The 20234-nt window shown below is 44.0% G+C and overlaps 1 protein-coding gene across 2 annotated transcripts in view; it reads right to left on the bottom strand.

Moving 5' to 3' along the window:
* Positions 1-142: 142 nt before the first annotated feature.
* The window catches only part of LOC118369087 (latent-transforming growth factor beta-binding protein 2-like), a 184750-nt gene continuing 164658 nt past the window's right edge, over positions 143-20234 (bottom strand). For both annotated transcript variants that reach the window (XM_052496861.1, XM_052496862.1), the window contains exons 30-41: positions 18356-18478; positions 17562-17690; positions 9430-9564; positions 8988-9122; positions 7687-7878; positions 7412-7498; positions 6703-6831; positions 6468-6608; positions 6112-6285; positions 5332-5649; positions 5067-5216; positions 143-4003 (exon numbers count right to left, since the gene is read on the bottom strand). In XM_052496861.1, the coding sequence (XP_052352821.1) occupies positions 3822-4003; positions 5067-5216; positions 5332-5649; positions 6112-6285; positions 6468-6608; positions 6703-6831; positions 7412-7498; positions 7687-7878; positions 8988-9122; positions 9430-9564; positions 17562-17690; positions 18356-18478 (1895 nt within the window). In that variant the 3' untranslated portion in view covers positions 143-3821. The remainder of the gene's footprint in view (positions 4004-5066; positions 5217-5331; positions 5650-6111; positions 6286-6467; positions 6609-6702; positions 6832-7411; positions 7499-7686; positions 7879-8987; positions 9123-9429; positions 9565-17561; positions 17691-18355; positions 18479-20234) is intronic.

The following is a 20234-nucleotide window of genomic DNA, read 5'->3' as shown; positions in this document are numbered from 1 at the left end:
TGATCACCCTCCATACTCATGCAAGTGTCTCCATTTGAGCTGAAAGTATATTTGCATCATAAACATTTGGTTTCGAAATGAGGATATTATTGTATCTGTGTAATGTGTGTAGAATATTCCACAGATAAGGGAGACAAATAAATATAGATATTTTCAAAGTTTATTTTGATGACAGATAGTGACTACAGTCAAGAGGTAAACAAAAGGAATGAACATGATATTTTCATTGACCACAGCATACATCACATCCTACACCACAACGTGTGGTTTACAAAGCTTTAAATAATATAAAATACATGTTCACAATTTGTTTAACCTCAATGTAAGACTTGTGGAGGGATGAATCATACAGTATAGATAGACTGATAAAGAGTACAGTGAGCATCTCTTTGAATGCAGGTCAAGGGCATCAGTCATTGAAAGAAGGCATCCTCCAAATATGTGTAAGATAGGTGATGGCAAGATACGCATTTCTCTTCATGGAAAATTTGAAAACATGACTAATCAGCAATCACATGTTTCTAGAGTTGAATGTGAAAGGACAACAAAGTTAAATGACGAATAGTGTTCATTATATTGATTTTAAAAAAGGTCACCAGAATGACATACTGTTTTGTTCCCAGTAACATTATTTGAAAGGCAAACAAGTTGTGTTTTAATGGCACAAAGAATAATGCTTTGCATTTCAGAAGGCATTCTTCTCTGTATTGTACTTGTCGGATCAATGGCACCACATTGTGTTTAAAAAAGTACTGCCATTCCCCAACATTACATTTCAATGTCTGCTCCACAGGGCAGGATACATACACTTTCTCTGGTACAGTGTAAACCACTTTCCTCATACATAAAGATATGTTTTTTTTTTAACGTTTTTTTTTTACAGAAATATATAAATCTAAATGGCTAAACTGTAATGCTGGATTTTTTTGATTTTTTTTTGTCAAACAAAAATATTGGCTGCACTATATGCATTATTAGAATGTAACAAAAACATTAATACATAGTACTAGATCTGTACAAAATATCCTAAACCTCGTCAACAAAGCCTTTACTCACAATCAGAGATGCATTAATGGGAATGTTCTTACATGGGATCTGAAGTCAATTGTGAATGGGAATGTGATTGAATGTAAACATAAAACATTTGCTATGGGACAATATGTTTGCTTAACTACTCTCTTGACTAGTGGGAGAAGGCTAGTGGAACCTATACAAACATATTACATATTTAATCATATACAGTACCAGTCAAACGTTTGGACACACCTACTCCTTTAAAGGTTTTTCTTTATTTTTACTATTTTCTACATTGTAGAATAATAGTGAAGACATCAACACTATGAAATAACACACATGGCATTATGCAGTAACCAAAAAAGTGTTAAACAAATCTAAATATATCTCATATTTTTGATTCTTCAAAGTAGCCACCCTTTGCCTTGATGACAGGTTTGCACACTCTTGGCATTCCCTCAACCATCTTAAACCTGGAATGCTTTTCCAACAGTCTTGAAGGAGTTCCCATATATACTGAGCACTTGTTGGCTGCTTTTCATTCACTCTGCGGTCCAACTCATCCCAAACCATCTTAAGTGGGTTGAGGTCGGGTGATTGTGGGGGCCAGGTCATCTGATGCAGCAATCCATCACTCTCCTTCTTGTTCAAATTGCCCTTACACATCCTGGAGGTGTGTTGGGTATTGGTCTTGTTGAAAAACAAATGATAGTCCCACTAAGTGCAAACCAGATGGGATGGCGTATTGCTGCAGAATTCTGTGGTGGCCATGCTGGTTAAGTGTGCTTTGAATTCTAAATAAATCACTGACAGTTTCACTAGCAAAGCACCCCAACACCATCACACCTCCTTCATGCTTCACGGTGGGAACTAAATCAAATCAAATCCAATTTTATTGGTCGCATACACATATTTAGCAGATGTTGTTGCGGGTGTAGTGAAATGCTTGTGTTCCGAGCTCCAACAGTGCAGTAGTATCTAATAATCCACAACAATACACACAAATCTAAAAGTACAGTAATGTATTTCTACTGTATTTTTTTTACACATGTGGAGATCATCCGTTCACCTACTCAGCACCTCACAAAGACTCGGCGGTTGGAACCAAAAATCTCAACTTTGGACTTATTGGGCCAAAGGACAGATTTCCACTGGTCTAATGTCCATTGCTTGTGTTTCTTGGCCCAAGCAAGTCTCTTCTTGTTATTGGTGTCCTTTAGTAGCAATTTGACCATGAAGGCCTGATTCACGCAGTGTCCTCTTTTTTTTATTTTACTGTTATTTTACCAGGTAAGTTGACTGAGAACACGTTCTCATTTACAGCAACGACCTGGGGAATAGTTACAGGGGAGAAGAGGGGGATGAATGAGCCAACTGTAAGCTGGGGATGATTAGGTGGCCATGATGGTTTGAGGGCCAGATTGGGAATTTAGCCAGGACACCGGGGTTAACACCCCTACTCTTACGATAAGTGCCATGGGATCTTTAATGACTTCAGAGAGTCTGAACAGTTGATGTTGAGATGTGTCCACCCCTACCTTGTAACAAACAACACAACTGACTGGCTCAAAATGCATTAAGAAGGAAATAAATTGCACAATTTAACATTTAACAAGGCATACCTGTTAATTGAAATGCATTCCAGGTGACTACCTCATGAAGCAGGTTGAGAGAATGCCAAGAGTGTGCAAAGCTGTCATCAAGGCAAAGGGTGGCAACTTTGAAGAATCTCAAATATAAAATATATTTAGATTTTATTAACACTTTTTTTGATTACTACATGATTCCGTATGTGTTATTTCATAGATTTGATATATTCACTATTATTCTACAATGTAGAAAATAGTCAAAATAAAGGAAAACCCTGGAATGAGTAGGTAGGTCCAAACTTTTGACTGGTACTGCACATTTATAGCCTTTCCAAGCCCATATTCAATTATCTCTCTCTCTCTCTCTCTCTCTCTTTGTACTGGCAGCAGGTCAAAGCAACATTGTGATAGCATATGAATCTGGTCTGGCCCTTGTTTGATCGTAGTTATTGCTCTTGAGACAACCTTGCCAACAGAGGAGCCTCTTTGTCTCGAGGATGAGGACTGTAGGATTGCACTGTTATAAGAAACACAGAAGACAAGTGGAAGTGGTGGTTGGTCCTTTTAAAGGCCTTGCTGACAACAGAAGCATCCCAAATACTAGTAAAAAGTGGTTTGAAAATAACTTTCCCTGTATAGCAATGTGATTATTATGTTATAATATGAATATAACATGTGGCATGCTTACGACAATAAGCTTCCTCCAGGCTTAGTTACCAAACTTAAAAAACTATTCACACTGTTTCCCCTCATCGTTAGTAACGTATATTGGTCTGACAAATAAGACAATATACATCCTATGCCCTCTTACTTTACAGAGCCTTGTCATGTACATGAAATAAATAATCAACCAAAAAGACACATGGAGAAAAACAATGCAGAAAAAATGTATGTATGCATACCAAACTGCCTGGGATCACTGAATAAAAGGTCACTCCTCAGAAAATCCCTTTAGGCAGAATATAAATGTTAAGAAATAGGATATCCCATGGAATACATTCACTGGATAGCTCCTGGTCCCCTGTGGAAATGTGAATGAGTATTTGTGTGGTAGAGAGAGAGAAAATATGAAAGAGTCAATAAGAGTATGTGTGTATGTGTGTTGGTGTGTGTGTGTTTAGGGGACAAGCGTGGACGTTTCAGTGTTTTTTGATGGAGGTTTAGTGCCAGGCCCTGTGAGAGGGCGGGGGGAGAGAAAAATCTCCAACATGCACACCCTCATTTCCCTGCCACTCTCTCTCTAAAGCCAGCTACTGGGACCTCTGGGATGCATTCATGGGGCTTGGCAGAGGCCTGGAAGCCAGGCAGGCAGGTGCACTTGTACGACCCCTCGGTGTTGGTACAGGCCCCGTTCTTACACAGCGCCACGTTGTCACTGATATCCTCACACTCGTTTATGTCTGCAGGAAAAGGAGACACGCAGAGTTAACTGAGGAGACCGATTTCACAGCAAATGCAGCTGTTCATGCCACACGTCCTGTGTCAGAAGTCCCACATAGTGGCCTGGTCAGTATGGGTGGTAGGATGGCTCCACAGTCAGGTGCAGTAGATGTCTGGCGACAGTGGGGGCTAGAGGGATGCCTAACTTTCAGTACTTGTAAAAACTGCTTTCATCGCTCTCTCCCTCTCTCTCTCTCTCTCTCTCTCTCTCTCTCTCTCTCTCTCTCTCTCTCTCTCTCTCTCTCTCTCTCTCTCTCTCTCTCTCTCTCTCTCTCTCTCTCTCTCTCTCTCTCTCTCTCTCTCTCTCTCTCTCTCTCTGTCTCTCTCTCAATACTATCTGGAAGGCAGCAGCCAAGTGTCCTTTCATTGTTTGCCTTCAAGTGGTTTCTATTTTCTATTATAAACTGGGTGTTTCGAGCCCTGAATGCTGGTGTTTCAAGCCCTGCACAGCTGTGGTATATCAGACCGTATACCACGGGTATGACAAAACATGTATTTTTACTGCTCTAATTACATTGGTAACCAGTTTATAATAGCAATAAGGTACCTTCAGGGGTTTGTGGTATATGGCCAATATACCACAGCTAAGGGCAGTATCCAGGAACTCCACGTTGCGTTGTGCCTAAGAACAGCCCTTAGCAGTGGCATATTGGCCATATACCACACCCCCTTGGGCCTTATTGCTTAAATCTGACATGGGAGGTTTGATTGTAATTTCTCTGCAGCCAAACTCTGCGTGATATTGCATGGCGAGTTACCTCACTAAAGAGAACCCCAAGACCTGTCTCCAAAAGGCACAAACCTAGGGAATGCTTCCTCATTCTGAAGTAGGGTTTGATCTTAGCCCCAAACCATATATCATTTTTAAATGTGGGAAAATGGAACAGATCAAAAGGTTATCTGAATTGACTAATTTATTTCTAGGAATTCCAAAAGGAAATGATATATCTGGTAAGAACACAGAGAGGAGAATCTGACTCTGACTGCAGGTGGACATTATGAGACAGTGGGAGAGGAACCTACCGATGCAGGCCATTTTGGTGAGGTCAAGCTCGTATCCATCAAAGCAGTCACAGGTGTAACCTTCCCTCACGCGGACACACCGGCCATTCTCACAGCCGTTCAGGATGCCACACTCCTCTGCTCGCAGGCCCTCGAAGCCATCAAAGCGGTCTTATTGGAAACAGAATATGAATGAAGAAGGAGTCCCTACAGAGGTAGCATTTCACCATGCATTAGCAATAATATTAATTGATGTGTATTTTTTGAATGATTCTTATGAGCTTACCATTATATGAGTCTACAGGGCGAGGCTGGAACTCTCTTGGCCGGTGGACAGGGACACGTAGTGGCGGCTCTATGTCTCCCTCTCGGGAGCCATAGTCGTTGGTGTTGTCCGTGAACAGGGGGATGCCCTGGGTGTCCTCTGGGTTGTAGTAGGTACCCCCAGGCCCAGTAATGGGCCCTCCTCCATAGTTGTCCCAGTAGGGGGGGACATAGGGCCTATCAGGACCCTCAACCCCAGGACCGTACTCGTAGCCTGGCCTCTCTCGTAGACTGTCAGACCCCCCTCTCCTTGGCAGGTTACACACTGCTGCGTAGTCATCTGATCGAAAACAAACAAACACACAGGTCAGTGTTTTAGTGAGATATGTATCACAAACAAGGGCACTGCGTTCATCCACCTCTGGCCTGCTCGCCTCCCTACCACTGAGGAAGTACAGTTCCCGCCCCCCAATGGTGGAACAAACTCCCTCACGACGCCAGGACAGCGGAGTCAATCACCACCTTCCGGAGACACCTGAAACCCCACCTCTTTAAGGAATACCTAGGATAGGATAAGTAATCCTTCTCACCCCCCTTTAAGATTTAGATGCACTATTGTAAAGTGACTGTTCTACTGGATGTCATAAGGTGAATGCACCAATTTGTAAGTCGCTCTGGATAAGAGCGTCTGCTAAATGACTTAAATGTAAATGTAAATGTAATGTAAATGTAAATGTAAATGTCACTTCTACATTTCAACTGAATAATAACAGCATGAATGTCGACTAGCTGTGTCCCTTACCAGAGTCCCTCATGGGGCAAAAGGCACACTGTTCGCTCCAGGCCACTCCATAGAGACAGCAGCACTCTGTGTAGGTGGTCCTCCTGCCGATGAGGGGCTGGGCACACATACGCTCATCTACCAGGCCCTGCCAGCAGATGTCCAGGTGGATGTCCTCCTCAGGCTCATGAGTCTCTGTGGTTCAGGGAAGGGAGAAGAGAGGGAAGGAAGGAGAAGGGAAGAGTGATTCACAAAAGAGGAAAGGAGGGAGTTTCTACTAATTCTATCTTGTTAATGTTGGACAGCTGAATCAATAATCTGGCTGGTAACTGTTTCATCTGGATAAACCTTGAGATGTAGGAGTGTGTGAGTCTCACCCTCGGTGGTGTTGACGCTGACGCAGCGACGGCGGGTGGTGTCCAGGACCAGAGGGGGACTGCAGAAGCAGTCGAAAGAGCCGGCAGTGTTCACACACACCCCATCCACACACTCCTTCTCTGTCAGGCACTCGTCATAATCTGGAACACACACACACGCATACGTCAACGACTGAGTCCCATAGTTGAGAGTTTGGTGGAACTGAGAAAAGCAGAGACAGTGGGCGGCCCTTACCCACACACTCCAGCCGGATGTTGTCGTAGTAGAAGCCTGTACGGCAGAAGCAGGAGTACGAGGAGAAGTTGTTAGAGCAACGGCCATTCTTACAGATATCTGGCCCAAACATCTTACACTCGTCCACATCTGGTGAGAGAGAGAGAGAGAGAGAGAGAGAGAGAGAGAGAGAGAGAGAGAGAGAGAGAGAGAGAGAGAGAGAGAGAGAGAAAGGTGACATCGGTTGATAAATTCACATTCCATTCATCCAAATCACCTTGCCTTTAATATATCACCTCTAGAATCAGCCTAAACTTTGTGTAGGCCTACTGTGTCTGTAGAATCTCAATATAACCCCTCCATGTGCTGTAGCTAGCTAGACCCCTCAAATCCTGGCCCCTACTGTAAAATGAGCACAGCACCTTGCTTGAGACAGCCTTCTCTATTAGGTCAAGCTGGTTAGTGCACAACACTTGTGCTTAATTAGCTAGGTATGCAGGTATCCCGTCACGGTGTAAAGAGCTAGCTTTAAAGAGAACCATAAATTTGGTAGGAAATTACGCAGGACTTTTTAAACGGCTGCCATGGGTGTAAATACAAGGGGAGCTGAAACAGCCATTTTCTTTGTGTTGGTACAAAGTTATGGGAGAAGGAAAAACGGTGAAACCTCAGGTATTACGACTGTAAACAGAAGCCAGTGGGTTGAGGAGGCAACATGGGAGTAAAGTACCTTTGAACCTCTGCTGTTCCAGGCTGTGGGAGGAAACAGCTTGGGGCAGAAGACCACTTCCATGTGGACACAACTGGTCATACTCCTCTGGAGAAACAAACAAGAATGAATGGACAAACATACTTCCTCCTTTCTGTAATAATGTATTATACATCATGAAGCAAAAAGGAGTGAGTATATGTGAACAGTTGTATCTGAATATCTGTCTCCTAAAGGTTGATCATTCAATCCCTCTTGGGAATCTCCCTCAGTCTCAAATCATACTGTAAGCTTACCTCTCCCTGGGACTGGGCAGGGGTGGATCTCACAGTCGTCCCCCCAGCCGGCCCCCACCGTGCAGCAGCACTCCTGCTTGGTGGTGTTGCGAGACAGCACGTTGTCACAGAAGTTAGCATCGTTCAGGTTGTAGTAACACTCCTTCCTCTGCTCCTCAGTGGGTGAGGCTGGCTTAGGAGGAGCATCTTCACCTGTAGAACACATAGGGAAATCACACCTCTCATGAGGAGAAAGAGATGCAGAGGGGAATAAATGGAGGGGATTTGCAGAATAAATTGTAATACTAGTTGCTACTTTCAGGGTTGAATTACTACAATAAAGACTATAGCATTACCACTACAAATAATATTTATTGCCATCATGATATCAGTAAGAATCAGTCAGTCTACTGGCCCCATGTCTAACAGCATAGTGAGTGCCACTGTGTTTCCCTGGGGCAGGAGCTCCACAACATACAGTAGGGCAGGCAGTAGGCCTGAGTACCTTCAGCTGACACTGCTGAGGCTGCTCTTTTATCCACAGACATGGTCTCAGGCATTCACAGTTAAGCAGCGGGCTTAGCCAAATGGAAACACTGGCATGTGAGTCAACACACCATTCATTCTCACATGATTGATTACCACACGTCAAAAGCAAACAGCGGAATGGGGTCAAAGTACACAAGGCATACTTGGGGTTTAATACAGAACGAGAACAAAAACATCCCCGTCGAGAGCATGCTGCTTATTAATGTAAATATGGCTCGCTTGTGTGTACATGCCCATGTCAAGCTAAAGACAAGCCAATGCCACAGACTCAAGGTAAGTTTGACATTGTATTTCAGTAATCTGTTTACAGTGAACACTGTTAGTGTTTCTGAGAGAGATCTTTCCATGGCAGTTTTGCCAATAGCTATACCTTATCCTTGTTTGTCTTTGGGGGGAATTTGACTTGGGGAGATTTGACTGGGGAGATTTGACCATGAGCGAGAGCTTGGAGTTGTGCTCTGAGCACAGCAAATCAATTCTGTAAGGGATGGCTGGAATAGTTTTCCTGCAATTCGTTTTTTGCAGACTGCAATGCATTTATCCTTGTAGGGATAAAACATAACTCTCCATTCATCCAATAGTATGGAGTCAAACTCAGAAGAAAGGTTGTCCAATAGAAACATCTACTACAGGGAACATGCAACCACTCGCTCCCTGCTCGTTCCCCAGATGTCATGATAATATGAGATGCCTCATTAAGACAGTGAAAACTCAATCCCGCATAGACAGAATGAACCCTTAAGTCCCATAAGTTCCTGTGTGTGGTGTGTTACCCTGCGGGCGGCACTGGCTGGTGATGGGATCAAATTCCTCATTGTCGCTGGGGCAGATGCACAGGAAGCTGCCATCCACATTCTCACACAGGGCCTCTCCACACAGCGCCGTGCTCATCTCACACTCGTTCACGTCTGCACGGGACGGGAATGGGGGGATAAATTTACACACACCGATGCACAGCACGTACATATGCACACTGACAGGCACGAGTGTGCTTACACACACACACACACACACACACACACACACACACACACACACACACACACACACACACACACACACACACACACACACACACACACACACACACACACACACACACACACACACACACACACACACACACACACACACACATTACAGTACATACTGCACATTGGTATACAGTCACTGACCATGCTAACCAGTGAAGTTTATAATTTAACAGTTACTTACCCACACAGCTATGGGTCCCGGCATCACCAGGGGGGTTGCTGTAGCCCTGGTCACACTGACAACGGTAGGAGCCATCTGTGTTCTCACAGAAGCCATGGTCCCCACAGATGGTCTCATTCACACACTCATCAATATCTAAACAAGAGGGCACCCAAAGGTGAGCATAACATAATGCATTCCAATGTTTATCTTCTACGCATGTATAACTGTACTATTTCAAGACTGGCTTGCTAATGACCGTGTGTTGTAATACTAAAATAAACACTACTACCGCTACGACTTATAATAACAATAACCATCATCATAACATGTCAAACATAGAAAATGAATAGAGGAAAATAATGGGATAGTCTACAGCTTCGTGGGGACCCAGATCATTTGATGGAACCCATTCTGCTGACCCCGATGGCTATCAATTAACCCAGTGAAAGGACTGTAAGGGCTGCCTCTCAGCATGTCTACTCTGTTCTAAGGGTTCCTCTGCTCTAAGGGTTTCTCTGACGCACACACACACACACACACACACACACACACACACACACACACACACACACACACACACACACACACACACACACACACACACACACACACACACACACACACACACACACACACACACACACACACACAGATCACAATTGCTGCTACCAGATTCTTATTTACTATTGTTAATACTGTACAATTTAAACACTTGCACTCCCTTCCCTGATACATGTGTACATATTGGACTATAACTTGTGCCTTCCTGTATTATACTTATGCTATAATGCCTATTCTATTCTACTGAGCCATTTACTTCATGTTCGTATTCTTATCTTTTATTATTTATTTTTGTTGTTTCATTGTTAAGTTTCTCTTTTGTTAAATAATGTCTGGAATTGAGCTGTGGAATGGCATCCAACACATTGAAACCATTTGTTTGATGTATTTGATACCATTCCACCTATTCCGCTCCAGTCATTACCATACGCCCGTCCTCCCCAATTAAGGTGCCACCAACCTCCTGTGATGTGTATCCTGTACATACAGTACGACTAATAAAACTTGAAACTTGCTGGGGTCTATGGAGTGAGAAGTTCTTGTCACCCCACTTACTGGTCCAGTGAGGTCTGAGATGATGTAACAACATGGGACTGACTGGCTTCCACATCCACATAAGCCACTTGAGAGATATTTGGTCCAAATGGCGAGGATAGGATTTCCATTTGGCTTGAATGAATGTACAATTTGTTCAACAACTCTGACTGGTCCACATTGTTTCCTATTTTAATCAGTTAACCTATTTTGACTTATTTTACATCTTACTTTTGTAATTTCAAAAAGGTTGTTGCATGCAACAAATCTAAGCAGGAGGGCTGATCTGGACTCATTCAGAAGATGTTTTGGTTTAAAAGGAGGGAGAGGCCGATGCCTGGCAACCATGTGCAGCCGCTCGCATGCACAGCCATATATCATAAAGCCTGTTTAATGAAGTAAGGGGAAAACATTGTTATGTGTACATTTGGATGCGTGAGGAGAGGGAAAGCACAGAACTTAGAGATGGTTAACACTGAACCATATAACACTAGTGCTGATTCCCAACCACCCTCTGTTTAAAGGTAACATTTGGTAGCAATTTCTTACATACATAATTTATTATTCATTGGAGTATGGTGCATGGTGCAGAGGTCAACGACAGACAATGTTAGAGAGGCTAGGCTGATTATAATTGTTTAAAAAACATATGGTTTGATCACACTTCAGTCATCTATGGTTGTTCCCTGGTCAATCACATAAACCGCTGGTCAACTTTAACCTGCTTGTGCACTGACCACCTTCCAATTCACCAGGTTCTGTGACACACAAACAACCATTATTATGTTCCTACATCGCTTATGTTACCACAGAAAGGTAAAATGCACACAAAAGCCACATTCAGCAGTGTTCTCTTTTTTTTTTTGGAAGGGCACCTTTTTTGCGGAATTTGAGGGAAGTTTGCCAAGTTCTCCTTTGTTAGAGACTCCATGCTGTGTGTGTTCTTTTCTAATTAGAATGAAAATGGCTGAATCAGCGAAAGATAATCTTTTACAGGACATTTGCAGTCATGGGGAAATGGAGGAGTATTTGGTACTGTAATATTTTCTCTATGTTACAAAGTTATGGGCATGACATAATGACAGGAACAGTAGACATTAAAGTATAAATCAACTTCATGGCATCTAATAGCCCTGGATGTCTTATCAAACATGCTAACACATCAATTGGAATCAAATGGAAGTACAGTTGTGCCAAGGATTCATAACGTTAGTCGATTTGTTAAGGTAAAAATAACTGACATTCACATATTGTCTAGCAGCAATTTATTCTGTCTCCCAGCTCTCGTAAATGTTGCATCATTCGGGGAAGGAGAAGAGGCAGCCAGAATGACTGGATTAAGCAACCCATTCAGCAGGGATGGAGAGAGCTTGGCTTGGGCCCTTGCTGTACAGTTACATTACAGACAAGTGCATTCTGGGAGACCTGACTGTCCAGCCACCCCGAAGATGGTCCAAAATAGTGCTTCTAGTGATGTCAGCCAAATGGCTCTGACACTATGAAGACAAAAGTTGACGTGGGGACATAAGAGCCACCAAAATACAAACGTTGTGTTTACAAACTTAGTAGAAGGGGCCGTTATCAAAAACATGTAGTTGTTTCCCCATTAAAATGTTCACTTATTTAAATGTTTTAAGTAGCTATAGTCCCTCTGCACCGTCTGGATTTTGAGCACTTGCTACAGACTAATAGTAATGGGAGGTGTATACTGTAACACTGAAGAACATTTCAGCATGTGTGAAAAGCTGAAGTGGGGTTTTGGATTGTCAGTGTGAGTAAAGCAGACAGCTGGGAGGTCTCTCAGGAAGGTCATCGAAACTCTCAGCTGCTACATGAAATAATCTGCGTCTGCCCCGCGATTTTCATCCATCTGAAACATGGAAGCAATGTTCCTATTTCCACATGTGTAGCGACATATATGACGCTATCAAACCATCATCCCAGAAAGGAAGGGGACATTGCTTTAATGGTCTTTCCATGGATGTTCTGAAGCACTGGGACTGACAGCCTTACTAAACTCTTCAATTAATCTGTCCAGCCAGACCGTGAGCATGTTAATCACATGCTAAATGGCCTGTGGGAAATGCATAATGTATGCTCTAACTCTAATAATACAGGCACTGTCAGTAACATACAGCAACATGAACACTGACACAGTACAGCAGGAAGCTGAAACCCCTCTCCGACACTTTCCAAGTCATGATCACTGTCGTAACAACAGGAAGCATGTGAGACGGAATCGCTCGAGGGGGTGGATTGGAGGTGGGGTGAGAAGTTAACTTTAGATGGGAGTTTCTGAGCTGATGGGCCATCTCCTCCATTACCCCCACCCCCACCCCCCTCTCTCATAATGGTCTGACCCAGGAGCCCCTTCCTGAGTGTAAATCAGCCTGGCCCGGTAATGGTTCAGGCCAGATCAGGTGAGCATGTTAAGTGAAGGTCTCGGTGCCGCGTTGTAATGTGGAGCACATGGTGGGCCTGTGTGGCTAGCTGACTGTTGGCACACCCTCCACACTTCTCCCCTGTGTTCCCTGGTTCCCTGGGCAACCCATGGCCTGATTGGAGCCATATGCAGGCCAGGGTTATTTGACATATAGGATTAGCCAGGGATGAAGAGGGATATTTATTTTACAGGAGCGTTTTTCTCTGTTTCATCTGTTGTTTCATTCCCCAGCCGAGCCCGGCCACCTCCAAGATTAAGCCGTGTTTTATAACCTGTGTGTACTATGCCCATTCCCCAACATAACCCTACATCTGGACAACAGTGTGCTAAATGTCTTTTCAAACACATCACATTTCCATACATTCGTGTAGGAGCTTGAAGAGAGTGACCACCAATGATTTCCAGCCCTGTATGCCTTAATAAAGACAAGTCGTAGCCACACAAAATGTATAGCCACAACGCCGATCTGCAGCTGGATCAAAATGAGATACGTGTTTCTTTTCCAACACAAACACATTGACAAGCACACACTGTTTTTCCTCATACAGTACCCACAGTTTGTCTCTATAGGCTGTCGTAGCAGGGATGAGTGAACAACTGAAATGGACAGAGGTAGAGCGCATTTGCAGCTTAAGACTGTTTCCCCCTTTTGTATTATGACCACAAAATGAGTTTGGCGAGCAGAGCCAAAGACAACCGCCACCCCATCGGAGTAAAAATAAAACAACGCCCCTCGAAGAAATGGCAAATTACAGTGTCTGGCCTCATATTTGATGATTTTTACAAGCAGACATAAACGCCTCAGAGTAATTGAGCTCCCTCCCCAGACACTTTATTGGGGTGACGGCAGCATCTCTCAAAACCTCCCATAATGCCCTGGGAACAAGTGGCCATTGTGCTGAGATGCTGAGCTGTGGAGGGGAGAGAGAGAGGCGAGAGGGCTTGATCCTCAGATCAGCGGGGGATGGAGGGGAGAGGTTCTGAGTCAACATCTGTGCTGCTTTGTGTGGATGTACCGAATATATGTCCCAGGAAGATGCTGGGGAGCCTGGAAGAGAGGAGGAGAGGCACCAGAAAAGAAGTGAGGAGAGAGCGGGTCAGAGATGGCCATGGCTGGCTGCACCACTGGACTGGACCAGAGAGGCTGGAGCTGTTTCGATGCCCTAGGCAATTTTGACTTGGACTTGGGCTGTTGCCTTTGAACAGGTTCAGCCTAAAGCGTGTGTGGGTCATGGCCCACAATGTGTGACCTCTATGGTCAAACTGTTGTGGGAAAAAAACCTTGTTGGTGGTTAGATAAGTGAGAGGAGACAGTTACACAACAACATGGCTATTGTGGGCGCCTAATGCAATAACCAGCAGCACCTATTTACATCACACAACTTATTCAGACTATATTGAACTGAGCCTATGCGTGCAGGAGACAGGCCAAGTTGATGGTAAATGGTAAAACAGGGGACGCTGTGAGCAGCTGTTATGGATCTGGCCAGCTCTCACAACAGGCCCCTCCACACTGGGATCCAGCCACACAACATCATGGTCTTCAGAAGAGAGAGGGACACACCAAGCCAGGCTCTGTCATCGGCCAGGGTGCTGACGCTCAGCTAGGCTCTGCTCTCCACTGTGAGTCAAATAAAGAGGCATGGCGATGAGAATATAACAGGCTGCTCGACGTTCACCGCATCTCAACACCCTCTCTCTCTCTTTCAGGCCGCCCCATCTGGGGCTCTTTCCACTAGATCATGCTATCACAACTCTCTCCCCTTCAGGCCTGGCCCTGCCGGTTTGGAAGCCATTTTGATATGAGCAAATACTTGGCCTGTATGTTTGTTGAATGTCAGATATGCCTCTTATAAAACCAACTTAATCATGTAAGCGGTAAGCGAGAAGTTTACGGTAAGCGAGAAGGTACGGTAAGCGAGAAGGTACGGTAAGCGAGAAGGTACGGTAAGCGAGAAGATCACCGGCAAAGGCGAACAACAGCGCCAGCCATGGCCTATTCAACCTGCTTGGAAAACGGGTGTGCACCAGCATTAATCAAACACTCTTCTGTATATAGTAAAATGATGTTCATCTCTCATGGACACACATACACAAACTGATGGTCTGTCTTTGCCAGTAAACACATAGGCGCTCTTGTTTTCAATTGTCATGGAGACGGTGCTGTTCTGTTGTTTTTGGACTGATGTTATAAACTGTCAAAATAAAAAACTTGCACACTCCACGTATAATCTCCCAGCAATTTAATGGGTATTTACCAATGTTTGGGCATCACTGTGTCTTCCTCAGGGTAATGTCATGAATACTTGTACCAGGTTATGTAGACACACAGTGCAATTAGTGTAACCAATGACATTAGTGAGGGGTGTGTCATAATGATTAAGTTAATTAAAATTAATTAGTGAAACTGTTAAAAAAATTGTATATGGCATATTAAATATACAGTCGTGGCCAAAAGTTTTAAAAATGACACAAATATTAATTTTCACAAAGTCTGCCTCCTCAGTTTGTATGATGGCAATTTGCATATACTCCAGAATGTTATGAAGAGTGATCAGATGAATTGCAATTAATTGCAAAGTCCATCTTTGCCATGCAAATGAACTGAATCCCCCAAAAACATTTCCACTGCATTTCAGCCCTGCCACAAAAGGACCAGCTGACATCATGTCAGTGATTTCTCGTTAACACAGGTGTGAGTGTTGAGGTGGACAAGGCTGGAGATCACTCTGTCATGCTGATTGAGTTCGAATAACAGACTGGAAGCTTCAAAAGGAGGATGGTGCTTGGAATCATTGTTCTTCCTCTGTCAACCATTGTTATCTTCAAGGAAACATGTGCCGTCATCATTGCTTTGCAGACAAGGATATTGCTGCCAGTAAGATTGCACCTAAATCAACCATTTATGGGATCATCAAGAACTTAAAGGAGAGCAGTTCAATTGTTGTGAAGAAGGCTTCAGGGCGCCCAAGAAAGTCCAGCAAGCGCCAGGACCGTCTCCTAAAGTTGATTCAGCTGCGGGATCGGGGCACCACCAGTACAGAGAGTGCTCAGGAATGGCAGCAGGCAGGTGTGAGTGCATCTGTGAGGCAAAGACCTTTGGAGGATGGCCTGGCGTCAAGATTGTTTGGGGCATCCAGAAAAAAAGCTTGTCCGTAGAAGACAAGGTGAGCGCTACCATCAGTCCTGTGTCATGCCAACAGTAAAGCATCCTGAGACCATTCATGCATGGGGTTGCTTCTCAGGCAAGGGAGTGGGCTCACTCACAATTTTGCCTAGGAACACAGCCATGAATAAAGAATGGTACCAACACATCCTCCGAGAGCAACTTCTTGCAACCATCCAGGAACAGTTTGGTGATGAACAATGATGGAGCACCTTGCCATAAGGCAAAAGTGATAACTAAGTGGCTCGGGGAACAAAACATCAATATTTTGGGTCCATGGCCAGGAAACTCCCCAGACCTTAATCCCATTGAGAACTTGTGGTCAATCCTCAAGAGGAGGGTGGACAAACAAAAACCCACAAATTCTGACAAACTCCAAGCATTGATTATGCAAGAATGGGCTGCCATCAGTCAGGATGTGGCCTAGAAGTTCATTGACAGCATGCCAGGGCAGATTGCAGATGTCTTGAAAAAGAAGGGTCAACACTGCAAATATTGACTCTTTGCATCAACTTCATGTAATTGTCAATTAAAGCCTTTGACACTTATGAAATGCTTGTAATTATACTTCAGTATTCCATAGTAACATGTGACAAAAATATCTAGACACTGAAGCAGCAAACTTTGTGGAAATTAATATTTGTGTCATTCTCAAAACTTTTGGCCACAACTGTATTATGCTATTGTTATCATATAGAAATATAATGGAATATTGTACATCGTATTAGCATCAACGTACATTATTGCTTCATTCAATTTCACGTAATAATTTTGTATTTCATTACATGTAATCTTTTGGTTCAACCTTACAGATGTTAGACACAGATTTATCGGTCGTCTACACCCATCCCGGGCCAGGTGACCACCAGAACGGGTGTCTCAAGTTGCAGAGACCTGAGGAGGTTGAGGCCCGGAGCGGGTGGCTGGACGGGAGGGGTAGGGTGCACCGTACATCCCATCAGACGACAGCCTTGCCCCACTTAGAGAGGGGAACAGCTGGGATCAGGTTACACCCCTGGCCCCTGCCAATAGGGCTCCATTAGCCCCATTGTCTGGAGGATGAGACCTGGCCCTATTATCAGACGGGCCTCAAACACTGCCTCGGATGACACCGCTGTTCCCTTTCTAAATGGCCCAATTTCAGGGCCCATTTCCCCTTTTCTATGCTCCCCTGGCCAGGAAGGCCCAGTGCACTTGATAGCGTTTGATTCACACGAGCCTCTTTGTGTATGCGTGCCAGAGCGATATCAGTATCTCTCTATGGTGGGGGTGAGCTGGGAGGCTATCGAGACAATGCAGAGTGCTTCTTTCAGACCACTGCCCTGTCCTCTCCCGCCCCAAGGTAAATGAGCAGTGAGGCTGATACTCGGGTGCCTTCAGCTATCCATTAAGTAAGTACATTACCTGTTGACTAAGCACAGTGCCTGTGTGTCCACTCTGACTTACCACAGTCTGGGTTGTCCTGTCCATACAGGCCAGGCTGGCAGCCCATGAAGCATCGGTATGAGCCAATGGTGTTCTCACAGCGCCAGGTGCCACACACTGAGCTACCAAACTCCTTACACTCATTCTGATCTGTGGAGAGACAGAAGATGTTCTAATGTCATACACATATCAATCCTATCCTCCACCTCTCACAGCAGCATGGATCTCCAGCATGAGTAGGGCCGGCCAGGAGCCCTGAGATAAACATGCGCTTATGTCATTCATGCATGCACACGCACACATGCACTGACATACAGCAACCACACTCCTCACAGGCAGCACAATAGCTCCCCCTGCATGAGTAGGAGGCCTGTGGTGCTGCTCGGCAGCAGCATGGCCAAGAGCAATATTTTGGAGCAACTGAAAAACGTGTGAAGGAGCAAAGGGAGACGTTCCAGAGGGAGAATCACCTCCATCCCACAATGGGTTAATTCACCCCTCAAAGGGGAGATGGGAAGGAGAGCTCCAGTCACTTGGAGCTCTCTTATGCAAGGCTACAGCGAGAGGAAAGCCTCTGAGCCAGGAATGGACTCTCTCACTGAGGGAACGTCACCACTGAAACCAAACTGATTACAGCTACATAATCGATCATAGGCAACGTGTTACACCGTGGTGCGAACTCTGGTCTAAATGGACCAGAACATTCTATTAACTCTGCTGAAATGTTGTGAGAATGTAGTGTTTCAGCTGGGGCAGAAGCAGTGGCTTGTTGTGGGAAGAGTGAGGGAGGCATGAGGTTGGTAGAGTGTTCTTACCCTCACAGTCGGCTGTGTCTACAGAGTACTTGAAGCCAGTCTCACAAAGGCAGATGTAGGAGCCACCCGTGTTTAGACACTGGCCATGGGAGCACACGCCATCCTTGCTGCACTCATCAACATCTGGAGGAGAAAGGAGGATGAGAGGGGGGAGAGAGAGAGTGAAAGAGAGAGACGAGGGAAGAGTGCGACGGAGAGAAAAAGAGACAATGGGAGAGGAACGTGTGAAAGGCAATGATTGTTAAGTTTTCTATGTTGATTACAGTCTTGAAGTATTATCTCCTTTGGTACAATATGAATCAGTCCACCCATTGAGAATCTCGTTCTCTTTTAGCATGAAGAAAAATAATGTGTGCAGTCAAGGGTTTGTCTGAGAGTAAGATACACTGGCCATTTGGAACACTTTACTGTACTGGCAAACAGGAAATATGAAAAAAAAACGATGTACCTTCCCAGCAAACCAGAATTTGTTCTAGGCAAGTTCCCAGAACATTAGTTAGGTTCTGCCAAATTTTCTCATAACACAAAAACTGTCCAGTCGTGCTGATGATTATACAACGAGGGTTGATGATTATACAACGAGGGTTGGTGATTATACAACGAGGGTTGGTGATTATTATTACACAACGAGGGTTGATGATTATACAACGAGGGTTGGTGATTATACAACGAGGGTTGGTGATTACACAACGAGGGTTGATGATTATACAATGAGGGTTGGTGATTATACAACGAGGGTTGGTGATTACACAACGAGGGTTGGTGATTACACAATGAGGGTTGGTGATTATACAACGAGGGTTGGTGATTACACAACGAGGGTTGGTGATTACACAACGAGGGTTTGTGATTATACAACGAGGGTTGGTGATTACACAACGAGGGTTGGTGATTACACAACGAGGGTTGATGATTATACAACGAGGGTTGGTGATTATACAACGAGGGTTGGTGATTACACAACGAGGGTTGGTGATTACACAACGAGGGTTGGTGATTATACAACGAGGGTTGGTGATTATACAACGAGGGTTGGTGATTATACAACGAGGGTTGGTGATTACACAACGAGGGTTGGTGATTACACAACGAGGGTTGGTGATTATACAACGAGGGTTGGTGATTATACAACGAGGGTTGGTGATTACACAACGAGGGTTGATGATTATACAACAAGGGTTGTAGATCTGAAGATTGCAGGTTCAAGCCCACATATTCTTTAACCATGTTCTTTAGAAGGGAAAAAACGGTGATATTGAAGCTCAGATATAATCTACTAGAAGAGAGGATGTCTTCATTTCATTTAGATATAGAAATCCAGGCAGAATTTAGATTTAACTGTAGAAAATAAAACATTCTGTAAAAATGTACTGTTTAGCTTTTTCTTTTAACACACCCGATTTAATTCCTCATTTGAGAAGCTTGATATGGTCCCAGCTATCTTATTTTTCATTAGCTAAAAAACCAAAGTGATCCTAGATCAGCCCTCATAGTCTTGGATACCTTGTAATTATGGCCCAGAAGTAGGCAGCATATAAAGAGTCTGGGCGAAGTGATGGTGAATAACCCAGTTAACAGTATATCCCTGGGTTAGTTATGTCTAAGAAGGCTAACGACTGACCATACTGCCATGGTTATATACTGAAAAAATACGATTTGGTTATCAACAATTTTCTTTGAATGTCTTTCGGATGTTATAATCCTAATGTTAGATCAAATCCTTACTAAAACTTAATGGGAATCTTAGATAATGTCCTGGGATTGTTCCCGGTTTGCTGGGTTAGTCTGGGAACATTCACTCCGACTAGTAAAACATTTATAATGATGGCTTTATGCTTGATTAAATGTAGATTGGTGGATAATTGCCACATTACAACAT

The sequence above is a fragment of the Oncorhynchus keta genome, chromosome 35 (genome assembly GCF_023373465.1).
Source record: "Oncorhynchus keta strain PuntledgeMale-10-30-2019 chromosome 35, Oket_V2, whole genome shotgun sequence".
In the NCBI taxonomy this organism is placed as follows: domain Eukaryota; kingdom Metazoa; phylum Chordata; class Actinopteri; order Salmoniformes; family Salmonidae; genus Oncorhynchus; species Oncorhynchus keta.
The sequence above is the reverse complement of the archived record's forward strand: the minus strand, read 5'-3'. Positions and strand labels throughout refer to the sequence as shown.